The sequence below is a fragment of the Moschus berezovskii genome, chromosome 25 (genome assembly GCF_049115385.1).
Source record: "Moschus berezovskii isolate FMDL1 chromosome 25, NW_MosBer_1.0, whole genome shotgun sequence".
Classification (NCBI taxonomy): Eukaryota; Metazoa; Chordata; class Mammalia; order Artiodactyla; family Moschidae; genus Moschus; species Moschus berezovskii.
Window position 1 is genome coordinate 16,478,795 of NC_142484.1, and position 26,282 is coordinate 16,505,076.

At 44.2% G+C, this 26,282-nt stretch overlaps 1 protein-coding gene across 1 annotated transcript in view; it reads right to left on the bottom strand.

The window, feature by feature from the left end:
• Positions 1-19,199: 19,199 nt before the first annotated feature.
• BARX2 (BARX homeobox 2) overlaps positions 19,200-26,282 on the bottom strand; it is a 79,753-nt gene continuing 72,670 nt past the window's right edge. The window contains exon 4 of the mRNA XM_055415878.2: positions 19,200-20,575. Coding sequence (XP_055271853.1) covers positions 20,309-20,575 — 267 coding nt within the window. The 3' untranslated portion in view covers positions 19,200-20,308. The remainder of the gene's footprint in view (positions 20,576-26,282) is intronic.

Here is a 26,282-nt window from a genome sequence, read left to right on the forward strand (position 1 = left end):
ATATTAATGTTATGTTTTATTAATCCAAACAATATTCATTTAAAATGGATAAATCCATAAAAAAATAAAATAAAATAATACATGGGACATTATCTGTTCTGCCCAAAGACAATGATTGCTGCACATAAGGAATTCAGTAATTTTTCTTTCTTCTCTCTTGGAGGAGCTTCTAGTATTCTTGGTAAAGGTTCAGTTTGTCACAATTGAACGACCACCTATCTTTTGGCCAGCACATCATCTGCTCCCTTGTACAGGCCATCTGTCTGGTCCATGTGGTCCACTGGCAACTCCAAAACTTGCTTCTCTTCTTTTCCACCTTTGCTCACACATTCGCTCTGGAGGCCTCTTCCTACCAGTACCCACCTCCAACACCCCATGTCCAAACTCTCCCCAGTGCTGGAGGCCTAATTTAAACACCACCCACATCAGAATAATCTGCATGTCTTTTTTAAAAACAGCTTTCCTGGGCTCTCATTTTCCAGTTCCTTGGGCCTGGGACAAAGTCCAAGAATCTATTTTTTATTGTCCTAAATGATTCTTAAGTACCGCAGACTTAGGGTCCATCCACTAGTGCTACGGATCCAAGACTTTTGGATTTCACAGACCAACAAGTTTTACACAGGTACACACACAATCAAGGGACTCAGTGTTGGTGCCATATATATTTTGCTCAGTAAGGATATTATAAAACATCAGGAGAAAAGGACATTGTCATTTCTGACTCTTGGATGAAGCTATCACCCCATCCATCAGTGTTACTTAGTGGAGCCCTGAGTGTAGGCTCAGCCCTAGCCCAGGTCCTGGGGGTGATGGGCACTACAGGATGATCCCTGTTGAAGAGGCTAACAGCCTGGGAAAGGAGGAGGGCACGGGGTAAGAGTCATTGACTAAAGAACAGTTCACGTCTGCTTCAGTGACAGAGAAGGTCAGAGCAGGAAGAGGCTGTGCCAGGCCAGGACCACAGAGCAGGGCTTCACAGCTGAGGCCCCTGAATGAGAACCCCAGAGCTGGGAGGAAAGGGTGATATAAGGGTGAGGAAGCAGCCTGGACAAGCATCACCAGCCCCAAAAGCCTGTCTCCTCAAGAGTGAACTTAACTAGCTGTCTCCCCAAAGAACCAACTCAGTAAGGAGGGAACTAAAGGCAGTTATAAACTGAATTCCAAAGCTGGGCTCTAACTCTGCTGTGTACCTATAATTTCACTTCAGTTCAGTCACTCGGTCGTGTCCAATTCTTTGCGACTCCATGGACTGCAGGATGCCAGGCCTCCCTGTCCATTACCAACTCCCAGACTTGACTCAAACTCATGTTCATTGAGTCAGTGATGCCATCCAACCATCTCATCCTCTGTCATCCCCTTCTCCTCCTGCCTTCAATCTTTCCCAGCATCAGGGTCTTTTCCAGTGAGTCAGTTCTTCACATCAGGTGGCCAAAGTATTGGAGTTTCAGCTTCAGCATCAGTCCTTCCAATGATTATTCAGGACTGATTTCCTTTAGGATGGACTGGTTGGATCTCCTTGCTGTCCAAGGAATTCTCAAGAGTCTTCTCTAACACCACAGTTCAAAAGCATAAGTTCTTCAGCGCTCAGCTTTCTTTATAGTCCAACTTTCACATCTATACATCACTACTGGAAAAAACATAGCCTTGACTGGAAAAGACCTTTGTTGGCAAAGTAATGTCTCTGCTTTTTAATATGCTGTCTAGGTTGGTCATAACTTTCCTTCCAAGGAGCAAACGTCTTTTAATTTCACGGCTGCAGTCACCATCTGCAGTGATTTTGGAGCCCCCAAAAATGAAGTCTCTCACTGTTTCCATTGTTTCCCCAACTACTTGCCATGAAGTGATGGGACCAGATACCATGATCTTCGTTTTCTGAATGTTGAGCTTTAAGCCAACTTTTTCACTCTCCTCTTTCACTTTCATTAAGAGCCTCTTTAGTTCTTCATTTTCTGCCATAAGGGTTGTGTCATCTGTGTATCTGAGGTTATTGATATTTCTCCTGGCAATCTTGATTCCAGCTTGTGCTTCACCCAGCCCATCAGTTTCTCATGATGTACTCTGCATATAAGTTAAATAAGCAGGGTGACAACATACAGTCTTGACATACTCCTTTCCCTGTTTGGAACCAGTCTGTTGTTCCATGTCCAGTTCTAACTGTTGCTTCCTGACCTGCATACAGATTTCTCAAGAGGCAGGTCAGGTGGTCTGGTATTCCCATCTCTTTCAGAATTTTCCACAGTTTGTGGTGATCCACACTGTCAAAGGCTTTGGCATAATCAATAAAGCAGAAATAGATGTTTTTCTGGAACTCTCTTGCTTTTTCGATAAGCCAGCGGATGTTGGCAATTTGGTCACTGATTCCTCTGCCTTTTGTAAAACCAGCTTGAACATCTGGAAGTTCACGGTCTATACTTTTACTAGCTAGAAAACTGTTCTTGAACATGAATAGTCCAACTTATTGAGTTAGAGGATACTAATGACCAAAATACCACATCGACTTGCTAACTACCCTCCAAAAGCATTTCTGCAGTACATAGAGCAAGTATTCCTACTCTAGATGCAATAACGTAAAGCCTATCATATAAATAAATGTCAAAGTAAATGAATAATATCTAACATACAATTATAGAAGCTCTCATATTTAACTATTTATGCTCAAAATTTAAAACTGACTTTATGGCACAATCATAAATATCTTTAGAATTCCAAGCCCACAGAAATAACCAGCTTTGTTTTATCGAATGAAAAATTCGACATTTTCTCACACTGCTCTAATTGTGTTCTGTTGAATAATATCAACTTGAAGTTCTAACATCAGATAAAAATTAAAGCATATTTTTCCCAGGGAAACTTCTTAAATTAGTTTGAGAATCAGAGATATATTGATGCTAAAGAAGAACCACTGAATAATGCTTTTTAAATTACTTATATATATATATAATTTAAATTATTATATAGTCTTCATAAAAACACACCAGAATCATAAGGACACAAAAAAGTGAAATTAACATTTGACTGGGAAATCTATATTAGACAAATACTTTCTTATTAATTACACATATAATATAAAAATTGACTACTTCTGTATTCCTGAACAAATCTTAACCAATATCAAAAGAATTGATATCACAAACCATGTTCTCTGATAGTAGTAAAAGTATTTCTTAATATTTAAAATATGTTCTTGTTTCACATGTCAAAGAAAAAGCAAAGATTGAAATTATAAACTAATTAAAACTAAATCATAAGAAAAACAGGATAGGAACAGGAAAATCCATTACCTAACATATATATGTGTATACATGTATGGATAAAATAGTGAAAGATAGCCTAAACATAATAAGATAAATAGACAAATAAGAAATTAGAAATAATGCAGAGGACTAAACATACACACATAGGCATATAGAGGGGAAAACAGAAAGTATAATAAAAGAAAGAGCAAAACTTGATGAAAAAAAGTTTAAATACAGAAGTAACACTAGGAATTTTAAAAGTGAAATAAATATAAAATTTCTTTTTAAATTTAGGAAAATGCTATGGAAACAATAGGCCAACAAGATTTTTTAAAAGGTATCGTCATTCTTGACATTGGTGAAGACTTTTGGGATCTCACATCAAAACTAAAGGCAACAAAAAGGAAGCCTAAACAAATTAAACTGCTGCTGCTACTGCTAAGTCACTTCAGTCGTGTCCGACTCTGTGTGACCCCATAGATGGAAGCCCACCAGGCTCCCCCGTCCCTGGGATTCTCCAGGCAAGAACACTGGAGTGGGTTGCCATTTCCTTCTCCAATGTGTGAAAGTGAAAGTGAAGTCGCTCAGTCGTGTCCGACCCTTAGCGACCCCACGGACTGCAGCCTACCAGGCTCCTCCATCCATGGGATTTTCTAGGCAAGAGTACTGGAGTGGCTTGCCATTGCCTTCTCCGAAACAAATGAAACTACATCAAGCTAAAAGGCAAAGGAAACCACCAATGAAATGAAAAGGCAACCTACTGAATGGGAGACTATGTTTGCAAATCATCTATCTGACAAGGAGTTAGTATACAAAATATATGAAGAACAATACAACTCAGTAACAAAAAAAAAAGCAATCCAAATAAAATATAGACAGAGTATCTAAACAGACATTTTTTTCCAGAGAAGACATACAGGTGTCCTGCAGGTACTCGAAAAGATGCTCAGCATCACTAATCTCAGGGAAATGCAAATCAAAGTCTCAATGAAATATCACCTCATACCTGTTACTATCAAAAAGACAAGAAATAACGAGAATGGTTGAGGATGTGGAGAAAAGAGAACCCTTGTACAGTATTGATGGGAATGTCCTTTGGCGCAGCTACTATGGAAAACAATATGGAGGGGCCTCAAAAAATTAAAAATAGAGCTCACATGCGAACCAGCAATTCCATTTTTGGATATTTATCCAAAGAAAATGAAAACACTAACTCCAAAAGATATTTGCTTTTTAAAGTAAAAAAGTAAATGGTAGATTACAGTAGATTACTAAGGTGAGGGGGAAAAACGATATATGTGTCACCCTGTTCATTGCAGCATTCTTTACAATAACCAAGATATGAAAACAACTTAGGTGCCCGTTGATGGATGAATGGATAAATAAGGTGTGGTTTATATATATGCAATGAAATATTATCCAGCCATAAAACAGAATGAAGTCTTGTCATATGACTTGAGGGCAACAGGCTAAAGTGGAATAACTCAGACAAAGATGAATGCTGTATGATCTCATAAGTAACAGCCAACAAGACAAAACCACACAAAAAACAACCTTATAAATATTGACAGATACGGGAGACAGATTGCTGATTCCCAGAGTGGGGAGGCGGGGGAGGGGGGGCAAAATGGGTGAAAATGGTCAAAATGTACAAACTTTTATTTATTTTATTATTTATAAAATAAATAAGTCCTGGGAACATAAAGTATAACATAGTGACTATAGTTAACAATACTATATTGTACATTTGAAAACTGTTAAGAAAGTTGATCTTAAAAGTTCTCATCATAAGAAAAAAATCTGTTAACTGTGAATGGTGATGAATGTTGTTCCCAAGACTTATGGGGTGTATATTTGGAATATACTTATTTGGAAGTGTATACACATATCTAATCATTATGTTGTATACCTGAAACCAATATAATGTATGTCAATTATACCTAAATAAATAAACAAATGAAATAATTTTAAAAGTTTGGCCAAACGGGCAATTTTCCAGGAAAATAATTTTTAAAACTAATTCAAGAAAAAAGAGAACGTGAATCAACCTAGAGTCATTAAAATTGATTGAGTAGGAAGAAAGGAGATTGAAAAGTATAAAACAAAACTGCTATTGTTTTCAGAGGATATAATTATTTAGAACACTTGAGAATGTCTATAATCCTAATATTAGAATTTTAACAAAGTTCTACATAAAATCAGTATATAAAATCATCAGTGTTCTTACAGACCAACAGTTATCAAATGGAAAATATAAATTTTGAAAAATGATATAATTTGCAATGGGGCTTCCCTAGTGGCTCAGACAGTAAAGAATCTGCCTGCAATCTGGGAGACCTGGGTTTGAACCCTGGGTCAGGAAGATCCCCTGGAGAAGGAAATGGCTACCCATTCTCCAGTATTCTTGCCTGGAGAATTCCACAGACAGAGGAGCCTGACAGGCTACAGTCCATGGAATCACAGAGTTGGACATGACTGAGTGACTTACACAGACACACCATTTGCAATAACAACAAAAACTGCAAAGTACCTGGGAATAATTCTAACAATGATGCGTAAGACTTTTGTGGAGAAAATTATTTATTATGAAAAGGAACTTAAAGAACTTAAAAATCACTTTACATAGACAATATATCTTCCAAATTAAAGTACAAATTCAGTGCAAAATATAAAATTACTGGTAGAGTTTTTCCCACATAATTGATCATCTAATTCTAAATTTAACATTTAAAAATAGGCAAAACAATTGTGTAGATGAAGAGTCTATGGAAAGGAATTAAACTTAGCAGTAAGACTCACTAGAAATTAAACTCACTAGAAAGTAAAATAAAGTGAGCATGGTATTATAACATGGATAGACAAAATGCAAATTGAGAGACCAGAGACCCCCTAGACACAAATCTAAGAATATATCAATATAACCATAAGTTTGGTGTCATTATAAGTCAGTGGAAGACAGCTATTTAAGGCATGATACCTGTCCATATGGGAGGAAAAATGTGTCCTTACCCTACAGTGATTCCGTGGTAAAAGAATCTGCCTGCAATGCAGAAGAATCTAGTTTAAACCCTAGTCGGGAAGATGTCTTGGAGAAGGAAATGGCAACCCATTCCAGTATGCTTGCCTGGAGAATCCCATGGACAGAGTAGCCTGGCAGACTGCAGTCCATGGCATCGCAAAGAGCCGGACATGACTTAATGACTAAACAAACATAACAACACCCTACATGATATATAAAAAAGCTATAGTCCAAAGATGTTAATTTTTTGAAAAGAAACATTCCAAATTTATAGAAGAAAACATTAAAAACACAAAGTGATAAGTACAAAATGGGAAAAGATTTTTGTAACACTTTATAACTCAATATGCCAGCAAATTTGGAAAACTCTGCAGTGGTCACAGAACTGGAAAAGGTCAGTTTTCATTCCAATCCCAAAGAAAGGCAATGCCAAGGAATGCTCAAACTACCGCACAATAGCACTCATCTCACACGCCAGTAAAGTCATGCTCAAAATTCTTCAGCCAGGCTTCAGCAATACGTGAACCGTGAACTTCCAGATGTTCAAGCTGGTTTTAGAAAAGGCAGAGGAACCAGAGATCAAATTGCCAATATCCGCTGGATCATCAAAAAAACAAGAGACTTTCAGAAAAACATCTATTTCTGCTTTATTGACTATGCCAAAGCCTTTGACAGTATGGACCACAATAAACTGTGGAAAATTCTGAAAGAGATGGGAATCCCAGACCACCTGACCTGCCTCTTGAGAAACCTGTATGCAGGTCAGAAAGCAACAGTTAGAACTGGACATGGAACAACAGACTGGTTCCAAATAGGAAAAGGAGTACGTCAAGGTTGTATATTGTCACCCTGCTTATTTAACTTATATGCAGAGTACATCATGAGAAACACTGGGCTGGAAGAAACACAAGCTGGAATCAAGATTGCCGGGAGAAATGTCAATAACCTTAGATATGCAGATGACACCACCCTTATGGCAGAAAGTGAAGAGGAACTAAAAAGTCTCTTGATGAAAGTGAAAGAGGAGAGTGAAAAAGTTGGCTTAACGTTCAGAAAACTAAGATCATGGCATCTGGTCCCATCACTTCATGGGAAATAGATGGGAAATAGTGGCTGACTTTATTTTGGGGGGCTCCAAAATCACTGCAGATGGTGATGGCAGCCATGAAATTAAAAGACACTTACTCCTTGGAAGGAAAGTTATGACCAATCTAGACAGCATATTAAAAAGCAGAGACATTACTTTGCCAACAAACGTCCGTCTAGTCAAGGCTATGGTTTTTCCAGTGGTCATGTATGGATGTGAGAGTTGGACTGTGAAGAAAGCTGATCGCCGAAGAATTGATGCTTTTGAACTGTGGTGCTGGAGAAGACTCTTGAGAGTCCCTTGGACTGCAAGGAGATCCAACCAGTCCATTCTAAAGGTGATCAGTTCTGGGTGTTCATTGGAAGGACTGATGCTAAAGCTGAAACTCCAGTACTTTGGCCACCTCATGTGAAGAGTTGACTCATTGGAAAAGAACCTGATGCTGGAAGAGATTGGGGTCAGGAGGAGAAGGGGACGACAGAGGATGAGATGGCTGGATGGCATCACCGACTCGATGGACATGAGTTTGAGTAAACTCTGGGAGTTGGTGATGGACAGGGAGGCCTGGCATGCTACAATTCATGGGGTCGCAAAGAGTCGGACACGACTGAGCGACTGAACTGAACTGATAACTGAAAAAGAATAATATCTATAATACATAAAAAACTACTCAAATTAGAAAAATGAACAAAGGATATTTATACACAATTCACAGAGGAATAGATCTGAACAATAAACGTGAAAATATGCCACACCTCTCTAATAAACAGAAAATGCAAATTAAAATGATAATTAAATACCATTTCACCCCAATTAGATTGCAAAACATTAAGTCTGATCACACTGTCATTCACTGCTTTCAGTTGGGACACGTAGGAGAGTGATTTGTCAACATCTATTATGTTGGCCATGTGCACCCTAGCAGATGCTAGAAGAGTTAGGTGTCTATTCTAGAGTTGCTTGCAAACATGCCCCAGGAGATGTATATAAGCATATTTCTCATATTCCTCGTGTTCCAAATTTTCATGACAGTTGCCTTGATGTGGGTCTTTTCTCACTCACACTAAGCATAAAGTAGACTTTCTTCATCTAGAAATGAACACACTCAAATTCTTGAAACTATTATGACATTTATTTCTTTGATAAATGCCTTCACTGCAAACAACTTACAAACATAGGTACCCCCTGCCCCCAAAAGAGGCCAGGTCCAAGCCTGAAAACCCATTGGGAAATAAAGCCCACCAATTGATAATTCTACCTGCAGTCTCCATCAACTACCTCATGCATAATTTATGTAGTTGGGCAAGGATCATGGATGAGAAAAGCTGCCAATATGAAAGACAGACAAAGAGAAGAAGGTAGAGGGAAGAGACAGCACGGGGCAGGAAAGAAAGTTCTTCCTCTGCAGCCTCTGAATTAGGAGCTATACTTGGGACTTGGGGTGGGAGTTACTCAAGGATCTCCAAAGAAACAGAGCCAGTGGAAGATATAGGTCATCTATGGATAGACATGATAAAGAGAAAGATAGATATGTATTGGCTTATGCAATTGTGGGACTGGCAAGTCCTTAATCTGTGAGGCAGACTGGTGGGCTGAAAATTCCAGAAGGAGTTGATTGCAATTTTGAGTCTGAAGGAAGCATGGAGGCAGAATTTCTTCCTTTTGGCAGCCTCAGTGTTTTCACTTGCAGCTTTCAACTGATTGAAAGAAGCCCACCCATATTATGCAATATTATCTGCCTCAAAATCTGCTGCTGATTGTAAATTTTTTTTTCAGTTTGACAATTTTTACAATTTTTTTTCAGATAGAACTGACATGTAACATTGTATTGGTTTCAGGTGTACGGCATAATGATCTGATATTTGTATATATTGCAAAATGATCACTCTCGAAAGTCTTAACATCTGTCACCATATATATAGTCGCAAACTTTTTTTTCTTGTAATGAGAATCTTTTAGATCTACTCTTTTTCAGTTCATTTCAGTCGCTCAGTCATTTCTGACTCTTTGCGATCCCATGAACCGCAGCACGCCAGGCCTCCCTGTCCATCACCAACTCCCGGAGTCCACCCAAACCCATGTCCATTGAGTCGGTGGTGCCATCCAACCATCTCATTCTCTGTCATCCCCTTCTCCACCTGCCCTCAATCTTTCCCAGCATCAGGGTCTTTTCCAGTGAGTCAGCTCTTCACATCAGGTGGCCAAAGAATTGGAGTTTCAGCTTCAACATTAGTCCTTCCAATGAACACCCAGGACTGATCTGCTTTAGAATGGACTGGTTGGATCTCCTTGCAGTCCAAGGGACTCTCAAGAGTCTTCTCCAACACCACAGTTCAAAAGCATCAATTCTTTGGCGCTCAGCTTTCTTTACAGTCCAACTCTCACATCCATATATGACCACTGGAAAAACACTGGCCTTGACTAGATGGACCTTTGTTGACAAAGTAATGTTTCTGCTTTTTAATATGCTGTCTAGATTGGTCATAACTTTCCTTCCAAGGAGTGCTGCTAAGTCACTTCAGTCGTGTCCGACTCTGTGTGACCCCACAGACGGAAGCCCACCAGGCTCCCCCGTCCCTGGGATTCTCCAGGCAAAAACACTGGAGTGGGTTGCCATTTCCTTCTCCATTCCAAGGAGTAAGTGTCTTTTCATTTCATGGCTGCAATTGCCATCTGCAGTGATTTTGGAGCCCAGAAAAATAAAGTCAGCCACGGTTTCCACTGTTTCCCCATCTATTTGCCATGAAGTGATGGGACCAGATGCCATGATCTTAGTTTTCTGAATGTTGAACTTTAAGCCAACTTTTCACTCTCCTCTTTCACCTTCATCAAGAGGCTCTTTAGTTCCTCTTCACTTTCTGCCATAAGGGTGGTGTCATCTGCATATCTGAGGTTATTGATATTTCTCCCGGCAATCTTGATTCCAGCTTGTGCTTCTTCCAGCCCAGCGTTCCTCATGATGTACTCTGCATATAGCAACTTTGAAATGTGCGACACAGAACTGTTAACTGTAGTCACCATGCTGCACACGACACCCCCAGGACTTATTTATCTTATAATTGGATGTTTGTACCTTTTGGTCACCTTCACCCACTTTGCTCACTCCTACCTCTGGAAACCACCAATTTGTTATTGGTATCCATGAGCTCAGTTTGTTCTTTTTTTTTGAGGGGGGGTGTATGTGTGGTTATTTTTTTTTTTTTTTTAGATTTCATACATAAGTGAGATTGTATGATACTTGATTTTTGTCTGATTTATTTCACTTAATGCAATGCTCTCAAGGTTCATCCATGTTGTCACCAATGGCAATATCTCATTCTTTTTTATGGTTTAACAATATTTCATTATATACATTATACATGTATATACATACCACATTTTCTTCATTCATCCATCTATCAGCATTCATTTAGGTTGCTTCCATATCGTGGTTAGCATGTATAATACTGCAATGAATATGGGGGTGTAGCTATCATTTTTGTTGTTTTGGTTTCTTAAGATAAATACCAGAAGTGGGGTTTCTGGATCCTGTGGTAGTTCTATTTTTATTATTTTGAGGAAACTTCATACAGTTTTCCAGTGATTATAAATGGCAATCATATCTATCTGCACAGCAGCATTTAAACTGATGTTTGACCAAACAACATAGCCATAGTTTAGCTAATTTTGACACATAAAGTTAATCATTACAGGGTCTCACTGTTGTCCATGTCCCACATATCAAACATTATTTAGCACTTACTTTCTTTTTTAGAGGGTGGGTTGGGGGTGTTTGGGGGCTTTTAAAAAATTATTGAGAATAATTGATTTACAATGTTGTATTAATTTCTGCTGTACAGCAGTGACTTAGTTGTTGAGACTCCTAAATGTGATTGGTTTGAAGAACATCTGAGGGGTTTAATTTTATGGTAGATGCCAATGCCAAAAACCTGGAAAATGTGATTTCTCATACAAAATCAAAGAGAGATGCAAGTATAATAATATGGCTTAGGAAATGTGGATACCTAAAACCCCACTTTGGAAATGAAAAGACTTTACCTTGATCTAGAATAAAAGAATAGAATGTAGAATGGAGACTCAGTTTTCACTTTGGTAAAATCTAAACAGATGTAAAGTAATTAGATCGTATGAAAACTTCCAGGTTCCTATCTACATGCACAGTGGAGGGAACCTCCAGGTTCTACCTTGAAACTTCTTTGTATTATTTCAGCAGCACTGATTTAATGCTGACTTACTCTGGATAAAGGTTTCCATTGATAAGCCTTCACTGTTCTCTTGGGAACTAAATTGTTTCCTCCAGGGTTTTGCACTTGACTTCCTGAAAGTAATCGGCATGTGCCAGAGTAGTTATAGATTGGAAACTACCCCAAATGGAAGATAATTACTAAATCTTGCTTATAAGCCAAAAAGATTGAAAACTGGGCATTTCCCTTCACATATTCCCATTCACCAAAAGAGTCATATTCTTTTGGCTGAAAGAATGTGACCCCCAAATAAAGTTATTTATTCTTAAGAAGTTTTTTTACTATTTTTAAAGACCTAGATAGCATATTAAAAAGCAGAGACATTACTGTGCCAACCAAGGTCCATCTAGTCAAGGCTATGGTTTTTCCCGTGGTCATGTATGGATGTGAGAGTTGGACTGTGAAGAAAGCTGATCGCTGAAGAATTGATGCTTTTGAACTGTGGTGCTGGAGAAGACTCTTGAGAGTCCCTTGGACTGCAAGGAGATCCAACCAGTCCATTCTAGAGGAGGTCAATCCTGGGTGTTCATAGGAAGGACTGATGCTAAAGCTGAAACTCCAATACTTTGGCCACCTCATGTGACGAGTTGACTCACTGGAAAAGACTCTGATGCTGGGAAGGATTGGGGGTGGGAGGAGAAGGGGACGACAGAGAATGAGATGGCTGGTTGGCATCACCGACTCGATGGATATGAGTTTGAGTGAACTCCGGGAGTTGGTGATGGACAGGGAGGCCTGGCGTGCTGCGGTTCATGGGGTCGCAAAGAGTCGGACACGACTGAGCGACTGAACTGAACTGAACTGAAAGACTTTATTGAATTTGTTATAATATTGCTTCTGTTTTATGTCTTTTGGTCCTGAGGCTTGTGGGAGCTTAGCTCCCTGACCAGGAATCAAACCCACACCCCTCACACTGAAAGTGAAATCTGTACCACTGGACCACCAGGGAAGTCCCAAATAACTTTAAATTAGTGCTGTTTGTTTCAGTATATGTAAAAATTTAAAACATCCCGTGAGCATTTTTTGTAAATCTTGGAAGAAATTAAAAAAAAAAAAACTGAGGTAAATTGAACACTGGAAAGTTATCTGAATTGAGCTCATAAAAATTCTTTTATGTTATTTTTATACTTTTTCCGCCTTTATGAATAAGGCTAGCTTTGAAGCACACTCTGTCAGCCAGTGTTTTAAATGGTTAGAACCTGACACCCACTCTAAAACCAGCTTGATTCTGGAAAGTACGTTTTATACAATTGCCTGTGTGTACAGAAGCCTGTGTTTAGAAATATGCACTCACTGAATTCTTTGACAACCATGACCATACTCTGGTGTTCCAGGGTCCAGACAGGTGTATAGGCTTGATAACAAAAGCAAATATTTGCCATTCTTAGAAAACAGTATGAAACAAGCATCTCCAACACATCTCAAGCTTTCGTATGCCTCATGAATACTCCTTGTTGCTTTCTATTCGTGTGTGGAACATCTGCTTGGATCATCCTTGTATCTGTGTAACGACGCTCGGATTCTCAGTGATTTACTCATATTAGGGAATTTGTTTGCCTTGAACACATACTACAAATCAAGAGAAATAAATGGCTGAAGGAGAAATCAAGAGGAGGAGGACAGGGAGGAGCGGGAAAAGGAACACTAGCTTTGGGACCTCTAGGTATAGAAGGCAAGCTCCAAGGCTGGCCCAGACCTCAGAGGGCACCCAAGACTGCCAAGAAGGCATAGCATCCACATTCGGAGCCAGAATAGAAGTCTCTGGACTCCACACAGATCCTACCAGGGGTCTCCCAGCTTCTCTGTGTCCCTCCCACTTCGGGATGGAAGCTGGTGTCCCCTGGCACTGCTTGCCACTTGGTAGCGAGGATCTATGCTGTCTCTATGCTTCAGACATGACCCCTCCCACCAATATTCCTCCAAATGCCGGCACCCCTTTCCAAGGTCACTGCCAAGGACAACACACCCCCAAACTCTGACTCTTTCCAAGCCTCTGAAAACACAATAGAAGAAGTGGGAGGGGGAATCGGGTGTTCTCCATCACAGGTGGGTAGATGGAGGACTTGATCATTCACATCCGAGGGGAAGACTGCGCTCTGTTCTCTGTACCCCACACTGTAAGAACATGCCATGACAGGGACCCCAGTGACAGTCGTGTGGGAGCTGGGCAAGGGCACCTGCAGGGTGCTACTGACCTCAGATCAGACTTGGTCGCCTCAAGCTTCTTAGAAGTAAGCCCAGGCATGATTTGTGGGGGAGACAGACCCATAGATGTCGGGGAGACCTCACCATGTTGTCTTCGCTTCCCTGTCTCTGAGCCGAGATGCTAATGATGCTGCCATCACAGGGCTGTTGAGGTGTTAGCTGTGATGATGTAAGTGGTCCTCATTGCAGGGCCTGGCATCTGGTCAGAGGGTATAGAGAGACATGGACCAGGGTCAGCTACCCTCTATATGTTTAAGCAGTGGGTGCTTGGGAAGAGATGCCACCTGGATGGGGGAGGGGAGCTCTGGCAGAACCGGCCCATCAACCGAGGACGCCCAAGGGGCACCGGCTCACCCAGGAGGCCTTGAGGTTCTTGGAACCGCTCAGAGCAGGCGCACACAGCCGAGACCAAGGAGTGAACTCTAGACCCTGCAGTCCCACGGGCACGATGACACCTGTCTTGAAGGACAGGGTGAGTGCGAGGCGGCTCCAGGCGCTGGCTGCATTCTTGAGCTGAGAGGCCAGGCTCTGGTTTCGGTCCCTCCTGGCCTCCTCATTGACCCGGGGCACTACTTCCTGGTCCTCTCCTCTCCCCCATCCCTCCCCACCCTCTTGTTAAAAAAATGTTTCAAAGGTTTTGTCCGTGAATAATCTTATTCATAAAGCAGGGGTGCTGACAGTTTGCAGAGCTAAATGGGCACTTAACTGCGTATCTAATAAATCGGCACCCAGAGTAAACAGAGGGAAGAGGGTTTGGGAAGGAAAGGAGGCCAGTATGAAAGGGGCCTGTCACGGTGACTTACCAGCCCTCAGCAACCACAGCGTCTGCCCGCACCCTCCCGGTCATCACTGACCTGGAGCAGCCAGGGGCCAAGACTGTGCATGGCTGGGTGAGCACACACACCTGGACGGGTGCACACACCTGCAGGGGCACACACAGCTGGATGGGGAGGAGGCGGGGAGGACCACTCATCCCCTGTCCACAGGAGGGGCAAGAGCAAAAGGAGGCAGCGAGGCCGAAGCAGGCTGGTGCAGAGCTCCATTCTTTTCAGCATCTGCACCCGGATTAGAGGCGGTGTTACCAGAACCTTCCTGCCTCCCAAACCACCCTCCGCCCAGGACTGGGGCAACGATCTGGGATTAGAGGCAAGTTCAGGTGACTTATCGCACACCTGTTGTTCCAGCGTTAATCACCCTCCCAGGTGCATAAGGGTCCCACCTAAGGACTCAGTGCTGCCTTCGCTGCGTAGCCTGGTAAGGACATGGTGAGGATGGGCCCTCCATGAATCACCTTCCTTGTCCGCAAAGAACACCAGCCCCCGGGTAGAGGCAGGGGAGAAACACAGAGATCTAGCTGGAATCCCCGCCTTTGCTCCAACACTCACTCAGGCGTGTCTCCGGCAAGCTTACTGAGGACAGAGAAGTGTTCCTTGGCCCCCTTGCAGCTCCCCTCCTCTTGGCACCAGCCCTGGGCAGGCACGGGAAGTGCCTGCTGACTCCAATGGGGCTGACACTGCTGCTGGGCCCGGAGGCCAGGACACCCCGATTTCTGAGGGCAGAGGTTGCTGCTGGCTTCCCGCCTGAGTGTCAGGCCTCTCTCTGCTGTCTCCCCCAGCCCTCCCTCCCCACAGCCTGCAAGTACTGCCAGCCCCAAGACTTTAGACTTGAGCCCCGGGCGCAACTGCCACCTCCCCCTTCCCTGTCCCCCCAGTCCTCCAGGACCAATGCCTTCCCTTCAGCCACCTCCCGCATTGCCTCAGGAGCCAGACCAGACCGCCTCACCCACCCGCCACCAGCTACAAATAGGATTTGCGTCTAAATAGGAGATTTTTTATTCATTTATTTTTGGCTGCGCTGGGTCTTTGATGCTGCATGGGCTTTTCCCAAGTTGCGGTGAATGGGGGCTACTCTCTAGTTGCACTGCTTCGGCTTCTCATTGCAGTGGCTTCTCTTGTGGAGCACGGGCTCTAGGGCATGCAGGCTTCAGTAGTTGGCAGCACATGTGCTCTGTATTTGTGGCGCACGGACTTAGCTGCTTCCCAGCCTGTGTGATCCTCCCCAACTAGGGATGGAACCTGTCTCCAGGACTGGCAGGCAGATTCTTTACCACTGAGCCACCAGGGAAGCCCTAAATAGGATTTTAATTCTGTTTTAGACAAACACTTCTGTATGCATCTTTTTCCCAGGCTGCCGGCTGCATCCCAGCCTGTGATCTGGAGAATCTTCCAAGGGTTTCTTCTTCAAAGCTGTTTCAATGCCTTTCCCCTCAAAGGGTTAGCCAGATGGAGGTGAGCTGACCCTCGGCCCTGCAGGCCAGCCAAGTGGGGGCTCCCCATCACCCTCCCCAGTGCCTCTGTCCCTGGGGAAGCAGCCTGGCACAGTGTTTCTTGGCTGGTGGGACTCTTTCTGCAGACAACAGATGTTTTGCTCAGCCTTCTCTCTCGTCTCTGAAAAGTGCTGGCAGCCCCCTGCTGTGCCACCAGCAAGCAAGGTGCTAACAGGGATCAGTGATGGGAGAGGCAGTGCATGGCTCAAAACCAGGCCGACCCTCCTGCTGAGAACACAGAAGCCCTGGGCCAGGAGTGGTGTCAGCAGGTCCTGATCTCCCAGTGCTTGTGTGTGGTTCTTGGGAGCCTCTGTGCAGAAACTCGGAACGTATCAACTGGAAAACAGCCTGAAGGAATTCATGCTCTAACAGGGAAACCAAACAAATCCGTGTGCTCTTTGGAAGAATGGCAGGATCACAACGATGATGACAAAAGGTGCATTAAGAGGAAGCAGGGGAAGAGGAGGGAGCAGGTTAGACTGGCGTAGAGGTGAGCTCAATGAAAGAAGGGGAAGATGTGGCTTCAAACTCATGCTGGAGGAGGGGAAGGGAGAGGGAGCCAGTGCGGAGGAGGACGTTGTCTCCTGGGTAGGGAGGGGCGCAGCCTCGCGGAGTGGCACTGGAAGGGTCCAAAGAGGGGGGAGAAGCCTCTGGAGAAGCCTGGAAGATGCAGCTTCTCCCTCCACGAGGATAGCAGAGAGGGGACCGCCAGCGAGTCTGTATGGACACAGAGCAGCAGCCCCCCACAAACTTTAGACAAACAGGCATTCACTGCATAGAAATCCTGAGAAACATGTGTGGGGTGTGTGTGTAAAGCACATTTCAGCTGTCCAACCCCAGTACTTCCTGGTCTTCAAATATGATGGGGTAAGATTTCTGTCGCACCTACAGAAAATCACCGGGGGCTCAGGCAATCATCCAGCGGGTGACCCGGGCAGGAGCTCTGTAGGGTGAGTCTCCAGGACAGCCTTTAACCCGGTCCTGTGAAGTCCCTGGTCATTTTCTGCTGAGTGGACAACATGCAGGCAGGCTGACAGAGCACAGCTTCTTGAGGAAAGAGCTTCCTGCCCTGCAGTCCAGTTCTAGCCCCGGCCCTTCTTAGGACATGGGGCAAGGCCTGGTGATGAAGTTGAAAAGTGGTGAGAAGTGCAGGGGAATCTATACACAACTCGAAGGGCAGATCACTGAGGTCCGCAGACTCCCTTCTCTAAGATGGCTCTAGAACTGATCAATCTCTGAGACTGACTGGAAACCAGCCCAGTTAAGGTTGGTTTCTGATAGATCTGCCTGGGCTAGTGTGAGGGCTCGAAGCTCACAGCATGACCCATTGGGAGACTGTGTGAGTCAAGCTGGGTGAGACCTTTGTAGACCGTGGAGAAGTCATTCAGGGGATGCCATGGCCCAGAACGTGAATGCAGAGCTCGGCAAGCAGGCCTGGGCACCCAGGGAGACTGGGACCTGCCCTAGGAGTCCAGGTGGTGGGAGCGGAAGCAGGGAGGCCACCTCCCAACCCTGCATTAGGATGAAGATGTGTGCAGGGAGCAGGCTGCTGCTGGAAGCAGTTTCCCCACTACCACCCCAAGAAGGCGCAGGCGGTTTCCAAGTAGGGAGAGAGGGCAGGCCAGTCATGGAGACCTTCTGCAAGGACGAAGGCCACCAGGCTTAGTTCTTGGCATGGCTCCCCACCAACTGCACGACCAGGGTTAAATGATCAATCTCACTCCAACGAATAAGTTTCCTGTAAAACTGGGAAAAACAGTCCACATTGCAGCCCAAGGGGCAGCATCAGCTATAGTGCTTGTAAGAGACTCCTCCATCCTCACAGGGATGCAGGAATCTCACGTAGTCACCTTCCCTCCATGCTTAGTTTGCCTCGGCCCTCTTCCGTCCTTTGGAAAACAAAAGTCAGCAGGTGAGCAGGCCCCAAAATAAGGCCCTGAACCCTCAGGGGTCACCACCCTGGATGCTGGAGAAGGGAATGCTTTTGTTCATCAGCATCCTCGAAGGTGGACATCCAGCGGCTGCTGATAAAGAGAGAAGGCGGTCCCCCATAGGGACTTGTGGAGCTGGTTTCTGGGTGCCGATCACGAGGTTCGAGACCTGGAAGGAAAAGGGAAGGATGGAGGTGGAGACGGAACTTGACTTGGCCCCTGAATCTGCACCCACCAGCTTTGGAAAGGCCCAGCCCAGACCCACCTCTGAGCCACGGGGCTGAATTCCACAGAGCTGAGGCTGGAGGAGAAGCTCAAGGCTGGTCAGTGGATGTGACATTGAGCTCGGGGCTTCGAAAACAGGAGGGAAGATACCCCCAAGCTCTTAAGACTCTCCACTCACCCCTCCAACCCGTAGGGCCAAGTGCTGTGCTGTGCTAAGTGGCTTCAGTTGTGTCTGACTCTTTGTGATCCCATGGACTGTAGCCTACCAGGCTCCTCTGTCTACAGGATTCTCCAGGCAAGAATACTGGAGTGGGTTGCCATTTCCTCCTCCAGGGGAACTTCCCAATACAGGGATCAACCCCCTGTCTCTTACGTAGGGCCAAGAAACAATACCAAAGATGACGGGCCAAGAACCCAGGGCTGGAAGTCAGAAACAGTGCCCAGAGCCAGGCTGGGGAAAACCCAGAGTATGTGCAAACACCTCCCCTGAGCTGTGGTGGTCACTGCCAGACACCTATAAGAAGGACAGCATGAGAGCCCAGACCAGAGTCTGAAAACCAGCCTAAGAAAGCTGCATCCTAATGAGGGCCTTACTGGGGCAGGAGAACAGGACAGAAGGGAGACTCACCTGCTTACTTTGGCCATGGTGACACCGCCTGGTGGGTAGATCCTAAAGCCCTGGGTGGGGTGGGCTCAGATGAGAGGCAGTGGCCGAAAGCTGGGTGTGGGCTGCACTAACTGGTTCGCAGAAGCCAAGTCCTTACCTCCGCGTTAAGAGAGAGACTGCTTTCTCTTTGTTGATCTCAACGGCCAGGGGAAGGCACGGCCTTAGCAAAGTTGAAGTGGCAGTCATGACACTTGAATCCAGTCCTGTCGAAGGAGCTGTATACTACAAGCTCACAGGCTTACGAGTTTTGGTTTTCCTTTCTTAATTTTATTTTTGGCTGTGCTGAGTCTGTTGCTGTGTGTGGGCTTTCTCTAGTTGCAGTGCATGGGTTTCTCACTCCAGCGGCTTCTCTTGTTACAGAGCACGGGCTCTAGGGAGCTCAGGCTTAACAGTTGTGGCAAATGGGCTTAGTTGTCCCATGGCATGTGCGATCGTCCCAGACCTGATGTTGAACCCGAGTCTCTTGTGTCTCCTGCATTGGCAGGCGGGTTCTTTACCACTAGCACCACCCTCTTTCCGTAGGACATAGTTCAGTTCAGTTCAGTTCAGTCGCTCAGCCATGTCTGACTCTCCGCGACCCCATGAATCATAGCACGCCAGGCCTCCCTGTCCATCACCAACTCCAGGATGTATTTAAGAAGATCTAAATACACTCCCCAGAAGAAACACACCCCAGCCTTTTTGAGAGATTTATTTTTAATTAAAAAATAAAAGTTATCTTAACATATCTGCATTGCAGCTTTAGGGATGGCAACTGAATCAAGCGAGAAAAACAAGGTTTATCAGTTCCTGGGTCACCTGACTACCTTATAATGGGTACAAAGGCACACGTGTCTTCAAACAAACTTTATTCTATTAACTCAAAACTCCCTTCCCCCAACTCTTATCTGCCCGCCCTCACCGACCACCCCTCCCCGCCAAAAAGAACAACAATCAAAAACATTAAATTCTCTTTTAAAACTACAGAAATAAGTGCTGAGTCAGCAAGGAACCTGGACATGCTGCCCACTCCATCTCTCTCTGCTTTGATGGCTAGCTGCTCCGAGGCTGGTCGGAATGTCCCCCATCATGCCAGGGGGAGCTTGGACCCGGACAGCTCCACGGCGTCACCCCAACTGGGGCCGGCAGTTCCAAGGCACTGTGTCCCTTAGTCAAGGGCTTGTGTGGCTTAGGCACCCTTTCAGGAAGAGCAGGCCAAGGCTAGCAAGCCTTCCTCAAAAGCTGGAGCTGAGAGCCATGGGCAGGAGGGAGGGAGCCGGCCGCGGTCTTCTCCCCCAGGTCTCGGCAGCTTTCTTCTCCCTGCTCTCCCTGCCCTCTCTCTTCCCCTTCTTACCAGTCTCCCCCTTCCCCCCCACCAAGAGTTTTATTTTAGCTTAATGGTGGGGGTTCCGGAGAGGCTACTGGCAACTCCTGGGCCTGGCCTGGGGGCTCAGCCACCTCCACGGGGACCACGCATGCCTTTGGTTCCTGCGTATCATAGAGCCCCTCCAGGCCCTGGGAGGGCTCCCGGAGCTCCTGGCTCTGAACCTGACTGTTCAGCTTCTCTTCAGCTTCGATCTCTTCTGATGTGGGGATGGAGTTCTTCTTGGGTCGACCTTTGGGTTTTGTGGGTGCTTCCTGTCCACCTTTAAGAACCTACGTGGGAGACAAATGAGATCAAATCTAAGATAACTTCTTCCCTCCACTTTCCCATTCCACCTCTGAACCAGCAGTCCCCAACATTCTGGCACCAGGGATTGGTTTAGTGGAAGACGGTTTTTCCACAGACAGGCGTGGGGATGGTTTCAGGATGACAAAGGCACATTACATTTTAGTGTGTACTTTATTTCTATTTTTATTGCATCAGCTCCACTTCAGATCATCAGGCATTAGATCCCAGAGGTTGGGAACCCCTGCTCTAAACAATTCCTTCCCGGCAGTGAAGTTGCAAATTCTGGCAAAAAATATTCTCCATGAGTCACCTGCAGCCTACAAAGACAGCTTCATTCATGAACGGTTCGATGCACTTTTAGTCAATATCATTTCTATTAAATACAATGATCATAATACATTAAAAATCCAACTTCAAAAAGAGGGAAATAAATGAAAATTAAAATATGAATGTGACAGCAAGTTGATAAGTTAAAAGAAAAAAACAGTGTTTGTCACAGACAGGAAAATAAACACTCATATGTCTGCGTAAAAGTGTAATTGGTACAGCTTTTTCAAAAGACAACCTGAGGATGCAAATCAAAAGTCTTTAAAAAAATGTGCATAATGTTTGACACAGAAATTCTACTTCTAATAATTTAGCCTAAGGAAGTCATCAAAGATTGGGACAATGACTGATATGCAAAAATGTTCATCACAAAATTGGCAACAACAGCAAAAAAAAATACTCTAACGTTTCCACCATATAATTGAGTACATAATTATAGTATACGGCGAAGAGAGAAAACTTAACAACCATTACAATCATTATATAGGAGAACAAATAATAACATGGGAAATATTAATATATTTTTGTGAAAATGGGTTCTAAACCAGCATAATTTAATTTGGTGGCTAGACAACTACACACTATCCTGCTTGTAGTCTCAAGATCAAGGATAATTTCAATTCTTTTTATGTATTTTTAAATTTTTCAACAATATATTTCTGTCATCAGAATAGGAAATATCATGAAACATATGGTTTTATGTTGTTTGAAGAGCAGTAACGCATAGGAGAGAATGTGTTCTTGTTTTGAAAGTAAAATAACAAGATTAAACACCAACTGTGCCCCTTGTCTACTTTGCTTTTGGGAGAGTCCTTTAAAGACTCTGGGCCTCAGTTTCCTATTCTGTAAAACAACAATGCGTGCGTACGTGGTGTCACTTTAGTTGTGTCCAACTCTTTGAAACCCTATGGACTGTAGCCCAGCAGCTCCTCTGTTCTTGGGATTCTGCAGGCAGGAATACTGGAGTGGGTTGCCATTACCTTCTACAGGGGATCTTCCCGACACAGGGATATAACCTGGGTCTCCTGCATTGCTGGCAGATTCTTTAGCGTCTGAGCCACAGGGGAAGTCCAAGACTGAGGAATTTCCAGACTGTTCTCTTAAAGCAGAGCACCATGTTACATTCCAATCAGCAGTATGTGAGGGCTCCAGTGCTCCACATCCTCTGCAAAACTCATTTTTTAAAGGACTGTTTTGATGTGGACCATTTTTAAAGCCTTTATTGAATTTGTTACAATATGGCTTCTGTTTTATGTTTTGTTTTATTTTGTTTTGGCCTCAAAGCATGTAGGATCTTAGTTCCCCAGCCAGGGATTGAACCTGTACTCCTTGCATTGAAAGGTTAAATCTTAACCACTGGACCAGAGGGAAGTCCCAATACTAGTTATTACCTGTCTTTTTCATTCCAGCCATCCTAGCGGTTGTAAAGTTGTATTTCATTGTGGTTTTGATTTGTACATCTCTGATAATTACTGAAGTTGGAGCATCTTTTCATGTGCTTATGGGCCAGTTGTATATCTTCCTTGCAGAAGTGTCTATTCAAATCCTTTGCCCATTTAAAAATGCGGTTCTCTTTTGTAATTACTGCGTTATGAGTTCTCTATTAATATTAATACGTTAGAGGAAAGCCCCTTATCAGATAGAAGATTTACAAATATATTCTCCTGTTCTATGTTGCCTTTTCACGTCCTTTCTAAAAATGTTTATTTATTTATTGGCTTCATTTCTCCTTGGCATGTGGGATATTAGTTCCCTGATCAAGGATTGAACCCATATCCCCTACATTGCATGGCAGATTCTTAACCCCTGGCAAATTAAGAAGGGAAGTCCCACCTTTTCACTTTGTTGATGATGTCCTTCAACAGAACAAAAGTTTTTAATTTTCATGAAGTCGAATTTTGTTACTATTACTTGTGCTTTTGGTGTCTTATCTAAAAAGGTTTTGCCTAACCCAGGGTCATAAGCATTTACTCTAAAAGAAAATGTTTTTGTCTAAGGATTTCATAGTTCTTTTTTCCTTTTTTAATATTTAAATTTGGGAATTCCCTAGTGGTCCAGTGGCTAAGACCTTGAGCTCCCCATGCAGGGGCTGGGGTTTGATCCTTGGTTGGGGAATTAGATCCCACATGCCACAACTAAGATCCAGTGCAGCCAAATAAATAAATAATTTTTTAAAAATTTAAATTTAATTGGAGGAAAATTGCTTTAAAATATTGTGTTGTTTCTACCATATATCAGCATAAATCAGCAACAGGTATATGTATGTCCCCTCCCTCTGAGTTTCATAACTTTTTTTTAATTTATTTTTTTATTGAAGGATAATTGCTTTACAGAATTTTGTTGTTTTCTGTCAAACCTCATCATGAATCAGCCATAGGAGTTTCATAGTTTTAATGTTTACACTTAGGTTTATGATTCCTTTTGAGTTAATTTTTGCTTGTGGTATAAGGAAAACCATAAATTTGCACTAAACACCTCCATTTAGCTGGGCATCTACTCAGCCACTGTACTTTCAACCCAAACAGCTAACACAGAGATATGAAGGGGACTTCTAACAAGACAGAGATGCTGACAGAATCAACCTCTGGGGAAAAGAGGTCTCCATATTCCTTTTCATATGTCAGTATCTGATTTTGGTTTCAAGGTGAGCGCAGGCTGTTTAAAGCACCCAAATGTGCCAAGATGAAATTGACATGTTGAAAGCAGCTCCACTCGGTATGAAAGAGGTTATACAAAATCAAGTTGCCCCATGTAGTAATCAAGTTATAAAAGAGCAGGTCTAAGGAAGCCACCTAATTGGCAAAAGAAAGTCCAGCCCAGCAATTAGGGAACACCACCCACACAGCTTGGCTAGACCCCACCTGGCTGTTTTCCTACAGCATGAAAAAAAAAAAAAATCAAAACAATCAGACCATTTTCTAAATGGAATAAAACATTCCAGCACAAGCAATAATTAGGACATAACTACACTCTTGGCTGCTTTCTGCACCTGACCTCTGGCCCCTGCCTCCCAGCACACCTGAGACATGCAATTATCTTGCAACCACCCCACGCTAGGCCTACAAACTCGCATGCACTCTGCGGCCCTTCTCTCAAGACCCCTCCTCCCTAGGCATCTCTGGAGCCAATTTACTTTCCTTCATCCAGAGAGACCAGGCAACCCGTTGCACGTGAGGTCACATGCCTCTGGGAAAAACACCCAGCACACCACCTACTTTTATTAACCTGGCCCGCTGGCAGCCTTCCTCCAAACTCTAAAACTAGATTCTCCTGTGCCCTCCTGCTGGGGATGTCAGGACCTTCCTTCTCGACCTGCACAGGTGGGCAGGGGACAGGCACATTGATGGGAGGGCCCGTCTGTCAGCACAGAGAGAAACCTTCTACCTCTCTCACTTTTCAAGCAGAAGTGGTTTGTCATGGTGGAAAAGCAACCCAAGGCGGAACTGGGATTTGAACACAAAACCTCAGTTGTCTGAATCTAACACTCTCATTGGTATTTCATTGCACGTAATGTGCAAGGGAAGGATTCGACTGATATTTCTACCACATTTATCTTACCGATCTCCTAACCTACCAGCAGATCCTAGGCTATGGACTCATTATCCCACTGCCTTTTTGTTCCCTTTCTCTACCTGCAGCTCTATGGGAATGATGAGAGCCATGTTGTTGTTTAGTTGCTTCAGTCATATCTGACTCTTTGCAACCCCATGGATTGTAGCCCACCAGGCTCCTCTGTCCATGGGATTTCCCAGGCAAGAATACTGTAGTGGGTTGCCATTTCCTTCTCCAGGGGATCTTCCTGAACCAGGATTGAACCTGCATCTCCTGCATTGGCAGGTAAATTCTTTACCATGGAGCCACCAGGGAAGTCCAGAGAGCCATGTAAACTGATGCTATTTCTCTGAAGCTGAGACGTTCACCATCTCCAGCACAGATGTTTCCCCAGCTCACTGTTTAGCAGATTTTCTGCCAGAAGATGGGATGTTCCACTCAACTCAAGCCTGAATGCTAAAGCACCAACTGACCGGGGAAGGCTTGCAAGTGGGGAGGATGCAGAAAAACACCTGTCTTAACCAGCATCCTGGAAACTTGCAGAATTCATTTTCAGGTTATCTCTCCTGGCCTCCAAAAGTTGAGATTTCCTGGAGATATGAATTTTGTGGATGGGTAAAGAATTAAAAAAAAAACAACACTGAGACGAACAGCAGCTAACACTTCTTGACTGGATCCTATGGGGCAGACACGGTTCTGAGTCCTACAGGGATTGGCTCAGATTAGCTCACTGAGCTCATCTGCATCCCTGTAAGGTGGACGTCGGGCATTTACTGATGAGGAAACAGGCGCTTGCCCATGATTACATTGGGATAAACCGGTAACAGTCTCATAGAATTGTCGACCAGCTGGAGACTTCTGGTGCACAAGAAGACCGCTGGGCGTGGTATGTGGCCCATCCAGTTCCGTGACTGGGAGAGGAAGGTACCACCCATCTGGACCCTCTCACAGAACAGAACCCTACTTTGGAGATGAAAAGTACCCCTGAATGATGAGGTACTTCTGACCCGCTACGAAGCCCGCTGGGCCCTACTGGAAGCCAAGCCAAGCAGACATGGAAGGGAGGGTGCGCATCCCACCGAATGTGGGAGACCACATTCACCCAACCCGCTACAGGTTCTACACGCTGACCGGTAAAAACTAGTCTGAGATGCTATCTTGGTTCTGGCAGCATGCGAGTAACTCTGAGAAGCGAATGCTAATCTTTTTCCAATTCCAGTGAGGTTACTTGCCTTGAGACATCTTTATTACTCAATTATTCTTTTCTTCCCCAGTCCTTGAAGAGACAGCCTTGAAAGTTTTACCAGGGGAAACTATGAAGCAATCAGGATCCCAACAATGCCTTGCTGTTTTGGGAGAGTTAGAACGTGACCCACAACTGAGCCACCTTGTTCTCCTCTTCACTCCAGCTGTTCTGAGGTCCTTGCAGTGCCCCCACGTACTTCTGTTCCTTCCTTCAGCCTGCGACACCCTTCTAACTTCATCTGGCAGGTGTCTATTCATCCATTAAACCCAACTTAGATGGCACCTCTTCCAGGAAGCCCTCCCTTCTCTTACTGATGCTAAACCTTTTGTTTCCTTCCACTGTTGCCCTGATCACTCTGAATAATGAGTGACTTACAGGTCAGCTACCCCCACTGACTGAGTACCTTTCATGAATTTTTTCTAATGGATGGCCTGGTATCATGCTCATTGGAAAAGACCTTGATGCTGAAAAAGACTGAGGGTAGGAGGAGAAGGGGGCAACAGAGGATGGTATGGTTGAATGGTATCACCAACATAATGGTCATGAATTTGAGCAAACTATGGGAG